The 14026-nt window shown below is 42.0% G+C and overlaps 1 protein-coding gene across 1 annotated transcript in view; it reads right to left on the minus strand.

Moving 5' to 3' along the window:
• The window catches only part of COLEC12 (collectin subfamily member 12), a 207122-nt gene that overhangs the window by 32091 nt on the left and 161005 nt on the right, over nt 1-14026 (minus strand). The window contains exons 4-5 of the mRNA XM_036009233.1: nt 8839-8937; nt 6756-7802 (exon numbers count right to left, since the gene is read on the minus strand). Coding sequence (XP_035865126.1) covers nt 6756-7802; nt 8839-8937 — 1146 coding nt within the window. The remainder of the gene's footprint in view (nt 1-6755; nt 7803-8838; nt 8938-14026) is intronic.

Consider the following 14026-nt stretch of genomic DNA (forward strand, 5'->3'; position numbering starts at 1 on the left):
GATTTTAGAACCATGAGTGGTAAGGTTGGAAGAACAGAGAAAAACAGTAATATAATCTGATGTATTTTTCTTCTCTAAAATCTACTTTGACTGCAATTAGTTAAACATTTATTAAACACCTACAACATGAAAAAACCATTCTGCTTCAATGAGGTGAAAAGGAATGTACAAATTAAAAGGAAATTTAATAGGTATTATTTGGCAATCATTCTGAAGCATAATTTGATTCTTGACCTCATTTTAAGACAGGCTTCTGGAAAGTCATAGAAGCTCCCTGTCTATGAAGGAGGGGTATTTAAACCACTGTTTCTCACCAACTGGCCAGTCTGCTTCTATGCCTCAAATGCCTGTTCTGCAGGCTACTCGGACAAGGAGTCTGCTTCGGGGAAGTGTATCTATCAAGAGGGGATGGGGCCAGCAATGACAGGACCTGAGGTGTCCTGCCTGATCCACTTTGCTTTGTCCCCTGTCCTGCTTTTTCCTCTGTCCTTTCAGCCTTCTTGTGTGTCTTTCAAGGTCCAGCTCAAATGTCAATCCCTTACTGAAGCCTTACCCAATTGCTCTCCTGAAAATGAACTTTCTTGCATCTCCCTGAATATGTCATCTGTTGTGAGTCATCACAGGGCAGCAGAGTGCCATTGGAGGCATGGATTTGGGAACTAGACCTGCCTTTAGCACAGTCTGCCATTTACTAGCTCCTTGACCTTGGGTCAGTTGCTCGGGTGCTGTGTGCCTCAGTGCTCTCCCCTGCAATGGGGAGTGCTGATAGTTCTTACCTTAAAGGGATGCAACAATGAAAACAGACAATTTATCCAAGTGCTCAGCAGTGTGACTGGCACATCACAGACACTCAATAAACATGGATTAAAAAATGAGTGAAAGCTAACTGTTGGCAATACCTGAGACCGATGCCAGTGCTGGGCACCAGGAAGCCAGCAATAAGTACTGTGGGCCCAAATCAATCTTAACCCTGTCTGTATAGTTTTATTCTTTGTGCACATAAAGCTGTTGTTTTCTACTGTGATGTATTGGCTGGTGCTACAGTAGAAGGGGAATCTTGGATAGGAACTGAACTTGGGTATGAATATTAGCTACTAACCCCTGCCAGGCACTGCATAAGTGCTTTTTTTTTTTTTTAACCTTATCTCTTTAAGTCCTCATGACTCTAAAAGGTAGACACAGATGGGGAAACAGAGGCACAGAGAGGATGAGGAACTTGGTACTCATATCCAGGTCTATCCGATTGCAGAGCTCTGTTCTCACCCCCTAAATCCCATGCCTCTCTCAGAAGATGACAGAAATCCTCTCCTTAGCTCACAGAGAAATAGCTCAGAGTGTGAGGTGAACTTCCCACCCAAGAGTGTGCATTATGACGGATGAAGTCCTCTGGGTACATAATTAGGATAACAGTCTTTCAATTATTTATAACAATACAACAAAACAAGTAAGGCTTTCTTAAATAAGGTTTTGGGTTCATGGATACAGAAATAATTGTCAAGATTCAACATGTGATTTAATATCTATCTCTACATTATCATCTAGCTTTCATGTAATCAGTGAGCTTCAGCTTCCACTTCTTACTGAGGCAAATGTTTCATGTGGCTGAACTGTACCATTAGCGTCAGGGTTCTTCAAGGGCAAATCATGGAGAATTTCCCAGAAAGCATCAGAGTACTTTGAATAGTGCAGAGACAAACCCAGCATAAGCCAGTGTTAACCCAGTCTGGCTCCATCCTGCTTGATCCCATCTTTCCCTCATCCTCAGGGACTAGATCTGCCTAGAAAGAAAGAGGAAAGGCACTAGAGAGTGGAAGTGTGGAAGGAAGTGCTTACATTCAGAAATGGAGTTCTCTCCCTGTCTCTGGTTCTTTGGGAGTACCTGGTGGGCATTTCTGTTCTGGAGGAAGTTGAACAGATTGAATGGAAAGGGGGTTGCTTGGCTGGCTTGAGAAGTTTCTCAGGTCAACTCACAGAAAGTGCAGATAATGATAAGACCAAGGATAAATGTAACATGGGAAAGCATATGTGAAAAGAAAATACAATTCAGAAACCAAGGTCTGAGGCATTTCAGAATCACTGAGTCAGAAACCTCATTTTTTAAAAATCCTCACATGACATTTTTTCATTGCTCTTAGAGAGGGAGGGGAAAGAAGGAGGAGGGTAGAGAGACAGACAGAAACTCTGATGTGAGAAAGAAATATCGACGGATAGCCTTCCTGCACACACCTGACAGGGGATGGAACCCACACCTTTCAGTCTATGGGACGATGCTCTAACCCAACCGAGCCACACTGGCCAGGGCAGAAACCTCATTCTAACAGACATCACCAACTTAACATGCCTAAACGGACCTCTCTTTTTTTGCACCTCCTGGGTCTTTACCACCATCTACTTGGCTGCTCAAGCTAAAAACAGAGGAGACATCATGTTTTCTTTTCCTCTCACTCCCCACAGCTAATTAAGCCATGTCTAGCCATACACACCAGCCCCTGACCCTGTGTTACAATACACAAGTGCCTCTTGGCTGTTCCTTTGGACCTGGGACACTGTGGGTAGGGAATTCCAGGATCTTAGGCACCAAACAGTGTCAAGAACAGGTTGATGTGGGCTCTGAACACTTAGAGCCCCTTGAGCCAGTTAGGGCCTTCTACAGCAGGGCCCTGTTATCTGGGGGAGGGCAGGGCTGCCCTTGAGTGTACCTCCAAGTCTCCTCTGGAATGAGGAGACCTGCATCTTTCATATCCACTTTTGGTCTCTCATTCCAAGTCACCCATACCTGGTCCAGAGCCTCACTGGACCCATGCCTGCATACTTGTTCCACCATAATCTACTTTGCCCTTAGCTTTGCAACAAACTTTTAAAACTATAAATCAGGTTGTGTCACCACCTTGCTTAAAACCTCCCCCTCACACTTAGAATGAATTCCCAACTCCCGACCTCACAGACCTTTGCAGGGGCAGCCAGGGACAGGGAGCAGGGACATGCATTTTCAGTGAATATCAATGGGGTTAGCAGCATGGGCTTTGGCACCAGGCACTCTGGGCTCAGATCCTACTTAGCTCCTTACTATTTCTCTAAACTTGAGCAAGTCCCTTGAACCTCTCTAAGCCTTAGTTTCCTCATCTATAAACTGGTGGTGATTTTATAAATATTTGCCTTATACAGTTGTTGTCAAGACTCACTGGAATGGTTTGTTGTTGGGAACTGCCCTGACTGGTATCAGAAGCTGAAACCCCCGCCTAGGCTAAGGCTAAGGGAACGCCCTTGGAACCGTAAGCCAGCAAGGAGACAAAAGCTTATCTCCCTGGCAGGAATGCTGCTTCTGCTGCTCTATTCATAACTGAACCCCAAAAAGCTTGGTCGGTTAGCCAAAGACAGGTAAGATTCCCCAAGGGGGGAACGACCTAAGACAGGCATGATCACTTTGGGAGGCCCCCCAAAAGAAGGACTTGGGGGGCTGCAGCAAAAGGGGGTGATGGACCCTCGCTCCTCGGCTTTGACATAGCCTGAGTTCTCGTGTCTGGGAGAAAATCTCCTTATTGCCTTAGTTCCCTTGCTCCAGCTAAGCCTGAAACAATGACAGGGTGGTGTAGCTCTGTGCTGAAAAGGGCGGATTCCCCGGGTGATCAGGCCTAAGAAAGAATATGTAAATTACTGTGAAACCTTTGTTTAGAATGCTCTCAGTTGAATGAGAGGGGTCCAAGGAGGAAGTTTGTTCCTCAAAGTCTTACAGCTCTTTGACCCCCACTCAATAGACCAGCAGAGTTCCTTGTTTTCTATAGTTCCTTACTTCCCCCTAATGAGTACTGTACTTTACCTGAATTATTATGTAAAATGACCCCAATAAAAGCAGGTATGGACGGTAAATCGGAGCGCTCCCCACTAGGGGGGGTGGCCATTTCGTCCCTACTTCCCCACAGAAACTAGTTTGTCTCTGTGCATGTGTTTTGTTTCTTGTGTGTTTTTCAACGAGCTATCCACAGCGTTCCGTGGTCACTGCTGGCCGGTGACCCATGCGCAACAGTTTGTGAAAAGTATTCAATGTACTCACACTACATATTATCTGATAGAAATAATCATAATAATGGAAACATTAATTTAAAGCTGGGGTCTGACTCCTCAACTGTGAGCTTTCATACACTTGCTTAGCTGACAAGTCATGCTATCTATAAACTAAATATGTCAGAAGTTTCCTTGTAGAAGACAAGGTAACAATCAAACTAATAGAACCATAAAACTATGAAATTTGTAGTTAGAAAATATCCAGAATACCAGGACAGGACTGTCTAACATAGTATAATCTCATCTGCTGACATCAGCCCTCATTCTGAATTTAGGTTGGGAGAGAACAGAAAAACAAACAGATCAAGCCCTGAAGACCTTTCCTATCTTTTGAAAGCCCACCCCTTACCTTACTCAGAACACCTCCCACTTACAATAGTCCTGACTTGTAGTTGTCTAGCCCCTCTAGAGTTGGGGCACCCCCATTGCTTAGGGAAACCATTATATTTTTAGGCAACACTAATTTTTATAAGGAACATCATATAAAATCAAGACTTATCTTCCTTTGGTGAATACCCACTAGTCTTTGTTTCACTCTCTGAAGCTTCTCAGAAGACATTTAAAATATCTGCCACATGAGAGGCTTTTACATCTTTCAGACAGCTGCTTTGCTCCCGATTAAGCAATCTCTCCTATAGGTGAAAGTTTCCAGGTCTCTAAAGCCTTCCTCACAGCACAAGGTTCCTTTTCTAAGGCTCACATTAGCTTCTCTGGTAAACACATTTAGTTGCTTACTGTCAGCTAAAACCCCCACGCTTTTCAGTACTTCCTCTAAGGCTTAGAGGAAGCCATGCTTGCCCATTAACATTTGCATTTGGTCTTTTCAATCTACAGACAGGACTTCAGACATGTTCCGTATCTCATTTTGTTGGCATTGTTTTACTGTTCCAGCCTCTCCAGATCATTCTGCACTGATTTTATCATCCATTAGTTAGTGTATACAGTTTCATGTCACACAAGTATTAGATTACCAGGTCACCCACATCCTCACGCTAGCCACTGACAGTGCTGTTGAATAGGACCCTGCCATCTGCCATCCAGACCTGCCTCCAGGTGTGCATTAACTACCACTCTCTATACTCACTCACCAATGTGGCAGACACACCCTAGGTGACCCCAGTGACTCATGCCCTTGTGCAATCCCTCCCCCTTGAATGTGGAACCTGTGACTTACTTCTAATCAACAGAATACAGAAAAGGTGATGGGGTGTCACTCCCTTGACTTGGTTACATAATGTAAGACTCCATCTTAGCAGGTGAGAGGGAGGGAGACTCTGTGGCTGGCTTTGAAGAAACTGCAATGTTTTGAGGTGGTCACATGGAATGTGGGTGGCGTCTAGGGGCTGAGAGCAGTCTTTGGCAGGCAGTCAAAAAGAAAACAGGAACCTCCATCTTTTAGTTCCAAGGAGATAAATTCTGCCAAGAACCTGAGGGAGTGTGGAAATGTATTTCTCCCTAGTCAAACCTCATCTGAAAGTGTAGCCCCTCGATGAGACTGTAGCCTGGTAAGACCCTGAGGAAAGGACCCATCTAACTACAGACACTGAGATAAGAAATGGGGACTATAAGCTGTTGAGTTTGTAGCAATTTGCTATGCAGCGCAAAACTAATACAACCAATAAATCCATCTAACTGTGCTATAATCCAGCAATGGGCTCAAGAAACAAGTTACAGAGGCAAAAGCAGGGCCCTTGGAGCTTAGGAGAAAGAGGTAAGGAAAATGTACCTGGTGGGAGAGGGAAAGGCACAGACCTTCTCCATAGAGAGAGCTGCACCTCTGCCTTGTTCTTAAGGGTATCACCGTCAAATGCCTTGGTGAAATCCAGACATGCTACTTCTCATTATACTAAGTTAATCAATCTAATAAATCTGTTAATGTAAAGAAATGTTAGCTTCACCTACTTTCTTAGTGATCTGATCATGGTGATCACTGCTTCCCTGAAAGCTCACAAATTATTTTCTTAATACTCTCATCTCAAATCTTCCTTGGGATGGCCTTCCATTCATGTTCATGACACTCAGAAATAGGAATCTCTCAGTGGTAACTCTGTGACCTAAAAGAATTAATCTTGCTTCCAAAAAAGCCCAATTTTAGAGTGGTGTTGAAACAGCCAGGCACTGAGAAAATTCAAATTAACCACTCCTTTCTTCAACAAATATGTAATGGAGCACCTTTGAGCGGTGCCCACAAGTTCTTAGTCACACCTCTTCTCAAGACATGGAACTTAATTCCACTCCCTGTTGAGAGTGGGTTGGACTGAGTCACTTGTTTCTAAGAAACTGGATATGGTAGAAGTGATGGTATGTGACTTCTGAGGCTGGATGATATAAAAGCATTGTGGCTTTTTTCTTGCTCTTTCTTTTGGATCACTTGCTCTGGAGGCAGCTAGCTGCCATGTTGGGAGGGCACTTGAGCAATTTCACAGGGTGAGGACTGGAGGCCTCCTGCCAAGAGTCATGCAAACAAGCCATCTTGGAAGCAGGTCCCCCAGGCCTAGATCTGGCCAAGATCTTGACTACATCCCCATGAGAGATACTGAGCCAGAACCACCCAGCTAAGCTGCTCCTGAATTCTTAAGCCTCAGAAACTATAAGAAAATAAATGTTCATTGTTTTAAATTGCCAAGTTTTGGGTAATCTGTTATACAGCAGTTGGTAACGAATATAAACATGAATTCAGAATTTTCACTCACCTTGTAGGATTGTAAAATTCTTGATGAGCTGACCATGCTTGGAGTCCACGAGCTTCATTTCTTCCATAATCACTGATAAGTTTGCTACTTCAGTGTCTAGTCTCGACCTCATCATATCTTGTTGCATCCTGAGAGAAACAGAATCCAAACGGATATTGGCCAGTGTGTTATTCAAGGAGGTCAGATCATCTGTGTGTTTGGTCAGGGTATCCGTGCAAGTGGTCCTGACTTCATTCAGATTGCTGGTCAGCGTCCGCAGGTGGTGGGCTGTATAACTGATGTTGCTAATGATGTTTACAATATCTGTCTCAAAGACCTGGAAGCGTTCCTCCAGCTGGCTGAACTTGATGGCTGTTCTGTTCTCCACGTCCTTGTGTATGTCCTGCAGGTCTTTCAGGTTTTGCTCGTTGGCTTGTGAGGCTGTGGTGATGTTGTCCATCTGACCTGTGAATGAGCTGAGCTGGTTGTTCATATCCTCCAGGGTGTCATTATTGGCTTTGGCCAAGGCAGAGTTATTGGCAGCCAGCGTCTGCAAGCTCTGGACTTTCTCCTTCAGCCAATCAGTGTCTTTCTTGGCTTGAAGGAAAACCTGTTGCAGATTTTGGAAGTCATTCTTGATTCGTTGGATAGCCTGGCTCGTGTCATCCACAGACCGCTGCAGGTTAGTGATGAGGTTCCTCTGCTGCACCTGGGTCAGGTTCAGGTTGTTGAGGTTCATAATGACCACATTATGAGAATACATTTGGCTCTGCAGATTGCCCTGAAGCACACTGGTATCTTGCTGCAGATTTGTGACGTAGCCATTATATGCCTGGAGGGTTTTGTTTACAGTGCTGATGAAGAAAGAGTTATTCTCCAAAGTTTCTTTCAGCTGACTCTGCCTGTCCACCAGTGCATCCCCACTTGCCTGTAACTTCTCCAGCGTGTCTTTGTTCTTGCTGGTCTTTTCTGTAATCTCACGAAGTTGTTGCCGAAGATCCAGAATGTCTGATCTGAAGGTGGACAGTTCTGAATTGGTACTTAGAGCTTTCTTCCCAGTTTGGTCCCCTGGAATAGGATATGTTTGTTACTTAGCTTGGTGGCATGGAAAAGTGTTCAGGTGAGGTCAAAGATCCCAAAGACTTAACTGGTATGTTGTGTATTTTAGATGTCAAATCTGTGCTACATGCGGACTGCTTTGCATTTGTAAAATCTACATATCTACTTTTAAATTAAATTTATTGGGGTGATATTGGTTAATAAAAGTATATAGATTTCAAGTGTAACCACATATATATATTGAAATTGGGTCCTGCCTGGGGAATGGGAAAGGGTGCTGAGTATCAGGAGTAACTCCTTTACTCAAAGAGGGAATAAGTATTTACCTGATTCCAGAGCACCAGGCAGGATATCAAGAAGAGAATAACCTATTGTTTGTTAAATTCACTTTTTAAAAAAATGAAAACAGGCCCTGGCTGGCATAGCTCAGTGGATTGAGTGCAGGCTGTGAACCAAAGCATCACAGGTTCGATTCCCAGTCAGGGCACATGCCTGGGTTGCAGGCCACGGCCCCCAGCAACCGCACATGGATGTTTCTCTCTCTCTCTCTTTCTCCCCTCTCTAAAAATAAATGAATTAAATCTTAAAAAAAAAGGAAAAAACGAATATATTTGCAACACAATTTAAAAAATTTTTAAAAAAATGAAAACAAAAACCAAGGGATAGACTGAGTTATAATCACTTATTTTTAAAATTAACCTCTACAATTCTTCTATGTAGGTTAAAATAATTCAAATAAAAATTTACTGAGCATTTTATAAATGAGCTTTTAATAAAGGGTATTTGTGGTTCTTTTTGATCAGGATTGGTCTTCAGATTTATTTTCTGGCATATAATAATGTTCTTGGGGGTACTCCAAAATTGGTTCTTAGTTTTAAAATTAAAAGCCTTTGAATTAAATCATAAGGAAAGAGTCAACACACAACACAAAAATTTTATGTTCTTTTGGGTTGTGTTTATAGCAACACCATCCTAAAAAGCTGTGGTCATTTATACAAAGTGGAGTCAGGAAATTCAACTTTGTGGTTCACTTTAAATAGATTACCTAGTTTTTTCAGGTCGCTCTCCACTGCTGTGAGCTTGTCATCATAGGTTTGGCGAGATGTCTCCATGCCACCTGTAACATTGTCCATTTTCTCTACAACTAAGATTTGAAAATCAATGCATTAATACATATAACTGCTCAAATTTTATTTTTCAGTTTCAACAAGAGATCATTTCATTATAGAATAAAGGAAACAGATTGAAACAAAGAGTATCAATGAAATCATGGGGAAAAGCCATTCTTTCAGAAAAATAAATGAGTTTATTTTTACAAGTGGTAGTTTACTTGTAAGCTTGAGAATTGTATACTTTTAATTATTCTCATGATTCATTATTGCCATGGATGGTTTGGAAGTTGTTTGAAACTATTTATAAGTTTTTATGTATAGGGTCTGGCAGAAGTAAGGTCTGCTAGAGTGTGGCTGGTAGGATAATAATATGGGTGTAATAAATTATAGTTTTAATTTGAACATTTTACCTAAAATGTCATATAGTGTGCTTGAGTGTGATATTGTTATGTTACAGAATTTTTATAATAAAAAAGGGGCAGCCCTGGTTGGTGTCGCTGTGGCTCAGTGGATTGAGTGCTGGCCTGTGAATCAAAGGGTCACAGGTTTGATTCTCAGTAGGGGCACATGCCTGGATAGCAGGCCAGGTCTCCAGTAAGGGGGCGTGTGAGAGGCAACCACACACTGATGTTCCTCTTCCTCTCTTTCTCCCTCCCTTCCCCTCTCTAAAAATAAATAAAATCTTTAAAAAATAAATTTTTTTAAAAAGGGGGGTGTTATTTGTGCAAGACCCTATATAATAGAAGTCCTCAATCTCTATTGTTTCCTGTATAGATGGTCTCCAACTCTATGATGGTGTGAAAGCGATATGTATTCAGTAGAAACTGTACTTCAATTTTTTAAAATCCAAAGCTATATTTATTGATTTTAGAGTGAGAGAAAGGAAGGGAGGGAGTGAGGGGAAGGAAGGGGAAGAGGGGAAGAAAGAGAGAGAGACATTGACGTGAGAGAGACATAGATTGGTTGCCTCCCGAACATGCCCTGACCAGGGATCTAACATGCAACCTAAGTATGTGCCCTGACTATGAATTGAACCCACAGTGTTTTGGTGTATGGGATGATGCTTCAACCAACTGAGCCACCTGGCCAGGGCTATACTTTGAGTTTTGAATTTTGATCTTTCCTGGGCTAACAATATGTGGTAGGACATTCTCTTGTGATGCTGCTACAGAATCCAGCCAGCCACATGATCACCAGGGTAAACAACCACTACTCTACAGTGTATTCTCTGTATTAGATGATTTTGCCCAACTGTAATCTGATGTAAGTGTTCTGAGCACCTTTAAAGTAGGTTAGGTTTATTAAATACATTTCTGACTTTTGATAGGTTAATTGGGATATAACCTGATCATCTGCATTAATTCCAAAGATGGAGTTATAATGCTGGGGTCATTTACAAAATTTCATTACTCATCACACTCCCAACCATACCAGGCAGGTAGGGCTCATCTAGTAGGAGATTTCATGGCAAAGAACACCTAGCTCAAGTCAGTACACAAAGTCTTCATAGAAGGGACACAAAATCAAGAGTGTTTGCCACTTTCTGTCTTGAGTTTCACCACTGAGGCCTGAGAATCTGCTTCTCCTTAGTGACAAGTAAATCTGTAGTTTATCAGTTCCCAACTAGATGCCTAAATTTACAAAGAAAACTTTTCTTTGTAAATACTTTTAAAAAAGTATTCTCTTGATTACACATGATAGGGTAAATTAGTGATGAAGTGTTAAATAAAAGCTTCTGTTATTGCTTATTCTTGGGAGGCAGTAATTCTCTCTGATTATGAACAGAAGTTTATCATTTTCAAATGTCTAATAAGAGTGTATTTGTCTAAAAGTGACTTCTGTGAGATCCAACCTCTAGCAACTTGGGATAAAATCTGACTGTCCTTCTTGCTATAACAGCTTTCTAATGATGACTTTATTTTTTTAAGCTTGACTTTTGTATATTAATGGTGAGCCAGTGGGTACAATTCATTTTATTGATTGATTGATTGTGCTTTTGAGAGAATGTTTATTAGAGCCGGGGACAGTTTAGGGTAGAGGAAACAACAGAAGAGTCTAGGCAGTGCTCTGCTTTGATGCCCTTAGAAACGTTATAGGAAAGAGGTGAGCCTCAGTGAGGCTGCTGTCAGCTCACTGAAAAGTCAGAGAACAGGAGGACTTGGAGACAGGTTCTGGGGGTTAGCCTAGGATCAGCAGATGCCTATTGCTCCCCTAGTGCAAGTCCCATGGGGACCCTTGGAGTTAGGAGAGAAAAGTGAAGGTGCACGCTTGAGAGGGAAGAAAGGCATGGATGTGCTCCAGAGAGAGCCTGTGGGTCCAGTTCATTTTATTCATCCAGTGTGCCACCCACACATGATTATGTGAGGAGATTCTCCTGGCTCTATCAGGAAGTAGAAGTACAGTGCTCTGTGTCTGCGTGACCTAAAGTGAATCAGCTTGCTGGCTCCCTGGCACCTTCCCTGGAGAAGCCTGTCATGCTTTCCCTTTAACTTCCACAGTCTGGCCACAATGACATGTGTGCATTGCACCAAAATGCTTTCTCATCCTAGCCTTTCCACGTGTTGTTCTTTCCACCTAGAATGTTCTTCCTGGGCCTCTTCACAATCCTACTTCCTCTTCAGGAGTCAGCTCCTCAGTTCCTGTGGGAAATCTCTGCTGAAATACATCTTGCAGAATTCTCTTGGCAAGTAGTCCCTTCTCTGTAACAGAACTTACTTCACTGTTGTCATGGCTTGTTTACTGTAAGGTCCTCTAAGGCAGGAAAATTTGTATTCAGTTTTATCTCCAGCTGTTAGTTCAATGTGTGGTACTTATAGGTGTTCAACACATATTTACTTATGACATTTATTTAAATTAATAGGATTCTGCCTGCTCACTGCCAAGGCCTGTGAAAAAGTGGCTGAGCTAGAGGTCATGCAAACAAACATACACACCAACACAGCCCGAGAAGCCCTACCACTGGCAATGAGTGTGACATCTAGTTGAATAATTATTGTTTTTTAAAAATGACTACATAGACAGAGAGATACAGTTATGATAATCTGTACCTTAGGGATGCTGGATGGGCACGCATACTCCTAATCCCTGGAAACTCTAAAGAACAAAATGTTTCATCTGCATTTTAGCAAAGCTAAACTTTTAAAAAATAAAATATGGGATGTTTATAAGTTTAGATTCAGTTCTGATCCTCAAATCAAAACATATGCCTCCGTCTGTCCTCAAACCACACACAGGATCTTAAGTCCTGTCTTTTTTTTTCTTTCCTGGAAGCCAAAGAAACCTCTAAATATGCTGACAAGCAGTCATTTTCTATCCTCTCCAATTTTTCTTCCATTTCAGTTTAAAAAACATAGACCTGTCATAGACAGATAATTCATATTTCCACAGAATAAAAGGAATAAATCCATTCATTAAAAAAATCCTGTTAATTTTCTCTTTGGTGCAGCAAGGACACGATCTGCCCTGCCCACAAGTGCTAATGAACTGGTTCCATGCACTGGGGCATGAGTCTATGTTTAAAAACAGGATCTGGGTATAGAGCTACAAACTTTAGAGTTGCAAAACTGGCAGCTCCCATCTGCATAAAAACACTGTGCTGATGGAGATCCAGAACCCACTTGCTGTAATAGCACACAGCGTTTTCGTTGGTTTTTATTCCTACTAGCACAAATTCTAAGAATGGCAGAGCCATCCTTCCTTACCCTAGAAGTTCCCAGTCTATAGACTTCAGTTTGTAGATTGCTTTCATATGAGGAAAACAAACATGAAACACAGAAGGGTTACTAGCAGTCTGATTTCTCATGAGCTCCCCTTTATTGGAGATTGTTTCTTGACAGAGAATTCTTCTTCAAAATATCAGTGCCTTAGGTGTTCTATCTGAAGAGCTGCCCCTCTTCAAGTACCCAAAGCCTAATAATTCTCTAGGATAATCTGACAAGAATACCTTTTCTACAAAGGGACTTGGGTATCATTTCTTGGCTTGGGCCACTAACCTCCTCCTTCCTTGTCTTGATTTTACCCATCTTTTAAGATGCACTCCAAATCTCTTCACCCCATAAGACTTCCCTGGCAATTTGATTTCCATTCCATACCAACTGAACTTTTATCCGAATGGCAATAACAACAGCCTCTATTTATTGAGTACTTACTCTTTTGCAAAATGCACTGCCCCATCTCTGTAGCTAATCCTTACAACTCCTATTTTACAGAGGAAGAAATTGAGGCTCAGAGATGTTCAGTATCTTGCCCAGAGTCACACAGCTTGTAAGTAACTAAGTGGCCAGGAGATCTGACTCCACAATCCATACTTTCTCTATAAGTTTATTGCCTCCCACTTACTATTTCTTTTTTCTAAATAAGGTTTTCTCTAATAAAAATCTCTTGAGGGTAGAGATTATGTCTTATTTGTCTTCTTGGTACAGTCATCATCCTCAGATGTTTACCAAGCATCTGCATGTATGTGGCATAGTGTTAGACATTGAAACAAATGTTCAAGGCTCAGTCTTTGAGGGGAGGGAACAAGAGCAGAGCACAAAACTCCTGCCTGGTGCTCATGAGTATCTGTACCAGACTGATTGTGGTACTAAGGGGAAACACACCCCCTCATTGGTACCTGGGGCTTCCCTGTAATACCAACTGCACTCTCCTGGAATGCAATAAAGACATTTCTACTTTGAACACTGTTTTAGATTTTCATTACAAACATACAGAAGATACTGTTGTGGGGTCTCTAACAACAGCTACACACTGATTTGATGCACATTTTGAAAGCCTACTTGGTCACTGCTACTTTGGCAGAGCTTAGCAGCAAGGTAGACATCCTATGACTAGGAATGTTGAGTTAAAGGAGATCCTTACTGGGAAAGATTCAGATTTCTGTTTTTCTTCTTTATCCTAGTTACCTTAAGATGGATGCCTTGTGGGCAGGACAACTGAGTAGAATTTTCTTACTCAGGGAATATTTTGGAGGCAACACAACCTACTGAACTTAAGAGATGGCTTCTGCCACAGAGGCTCCATTGATGGTTGATAAAAAGCCCAGGGCAGAGGATGCACCAAGCTGTAACTGTCCAAGAACATACTTTCTATAAAGCAGCTGATGAGCCTCATGGTCACAGTCAC

Source organism: Phyllostomus discolor, chromosome 9 (assembly GCF_004126475.2).
Source record: "Phyllostomus discolor isolate MPI-MPIP mPhyDis1 chromosome 9, mPhyDis1.pri.v3, whole genome shotgun sequence".
NCBI lineage: Eukaryota > Metazoa > Chordata > Mammalia > Chiroptera > Phyllostomidae > Phyllostomus > Phyllostomus discolor.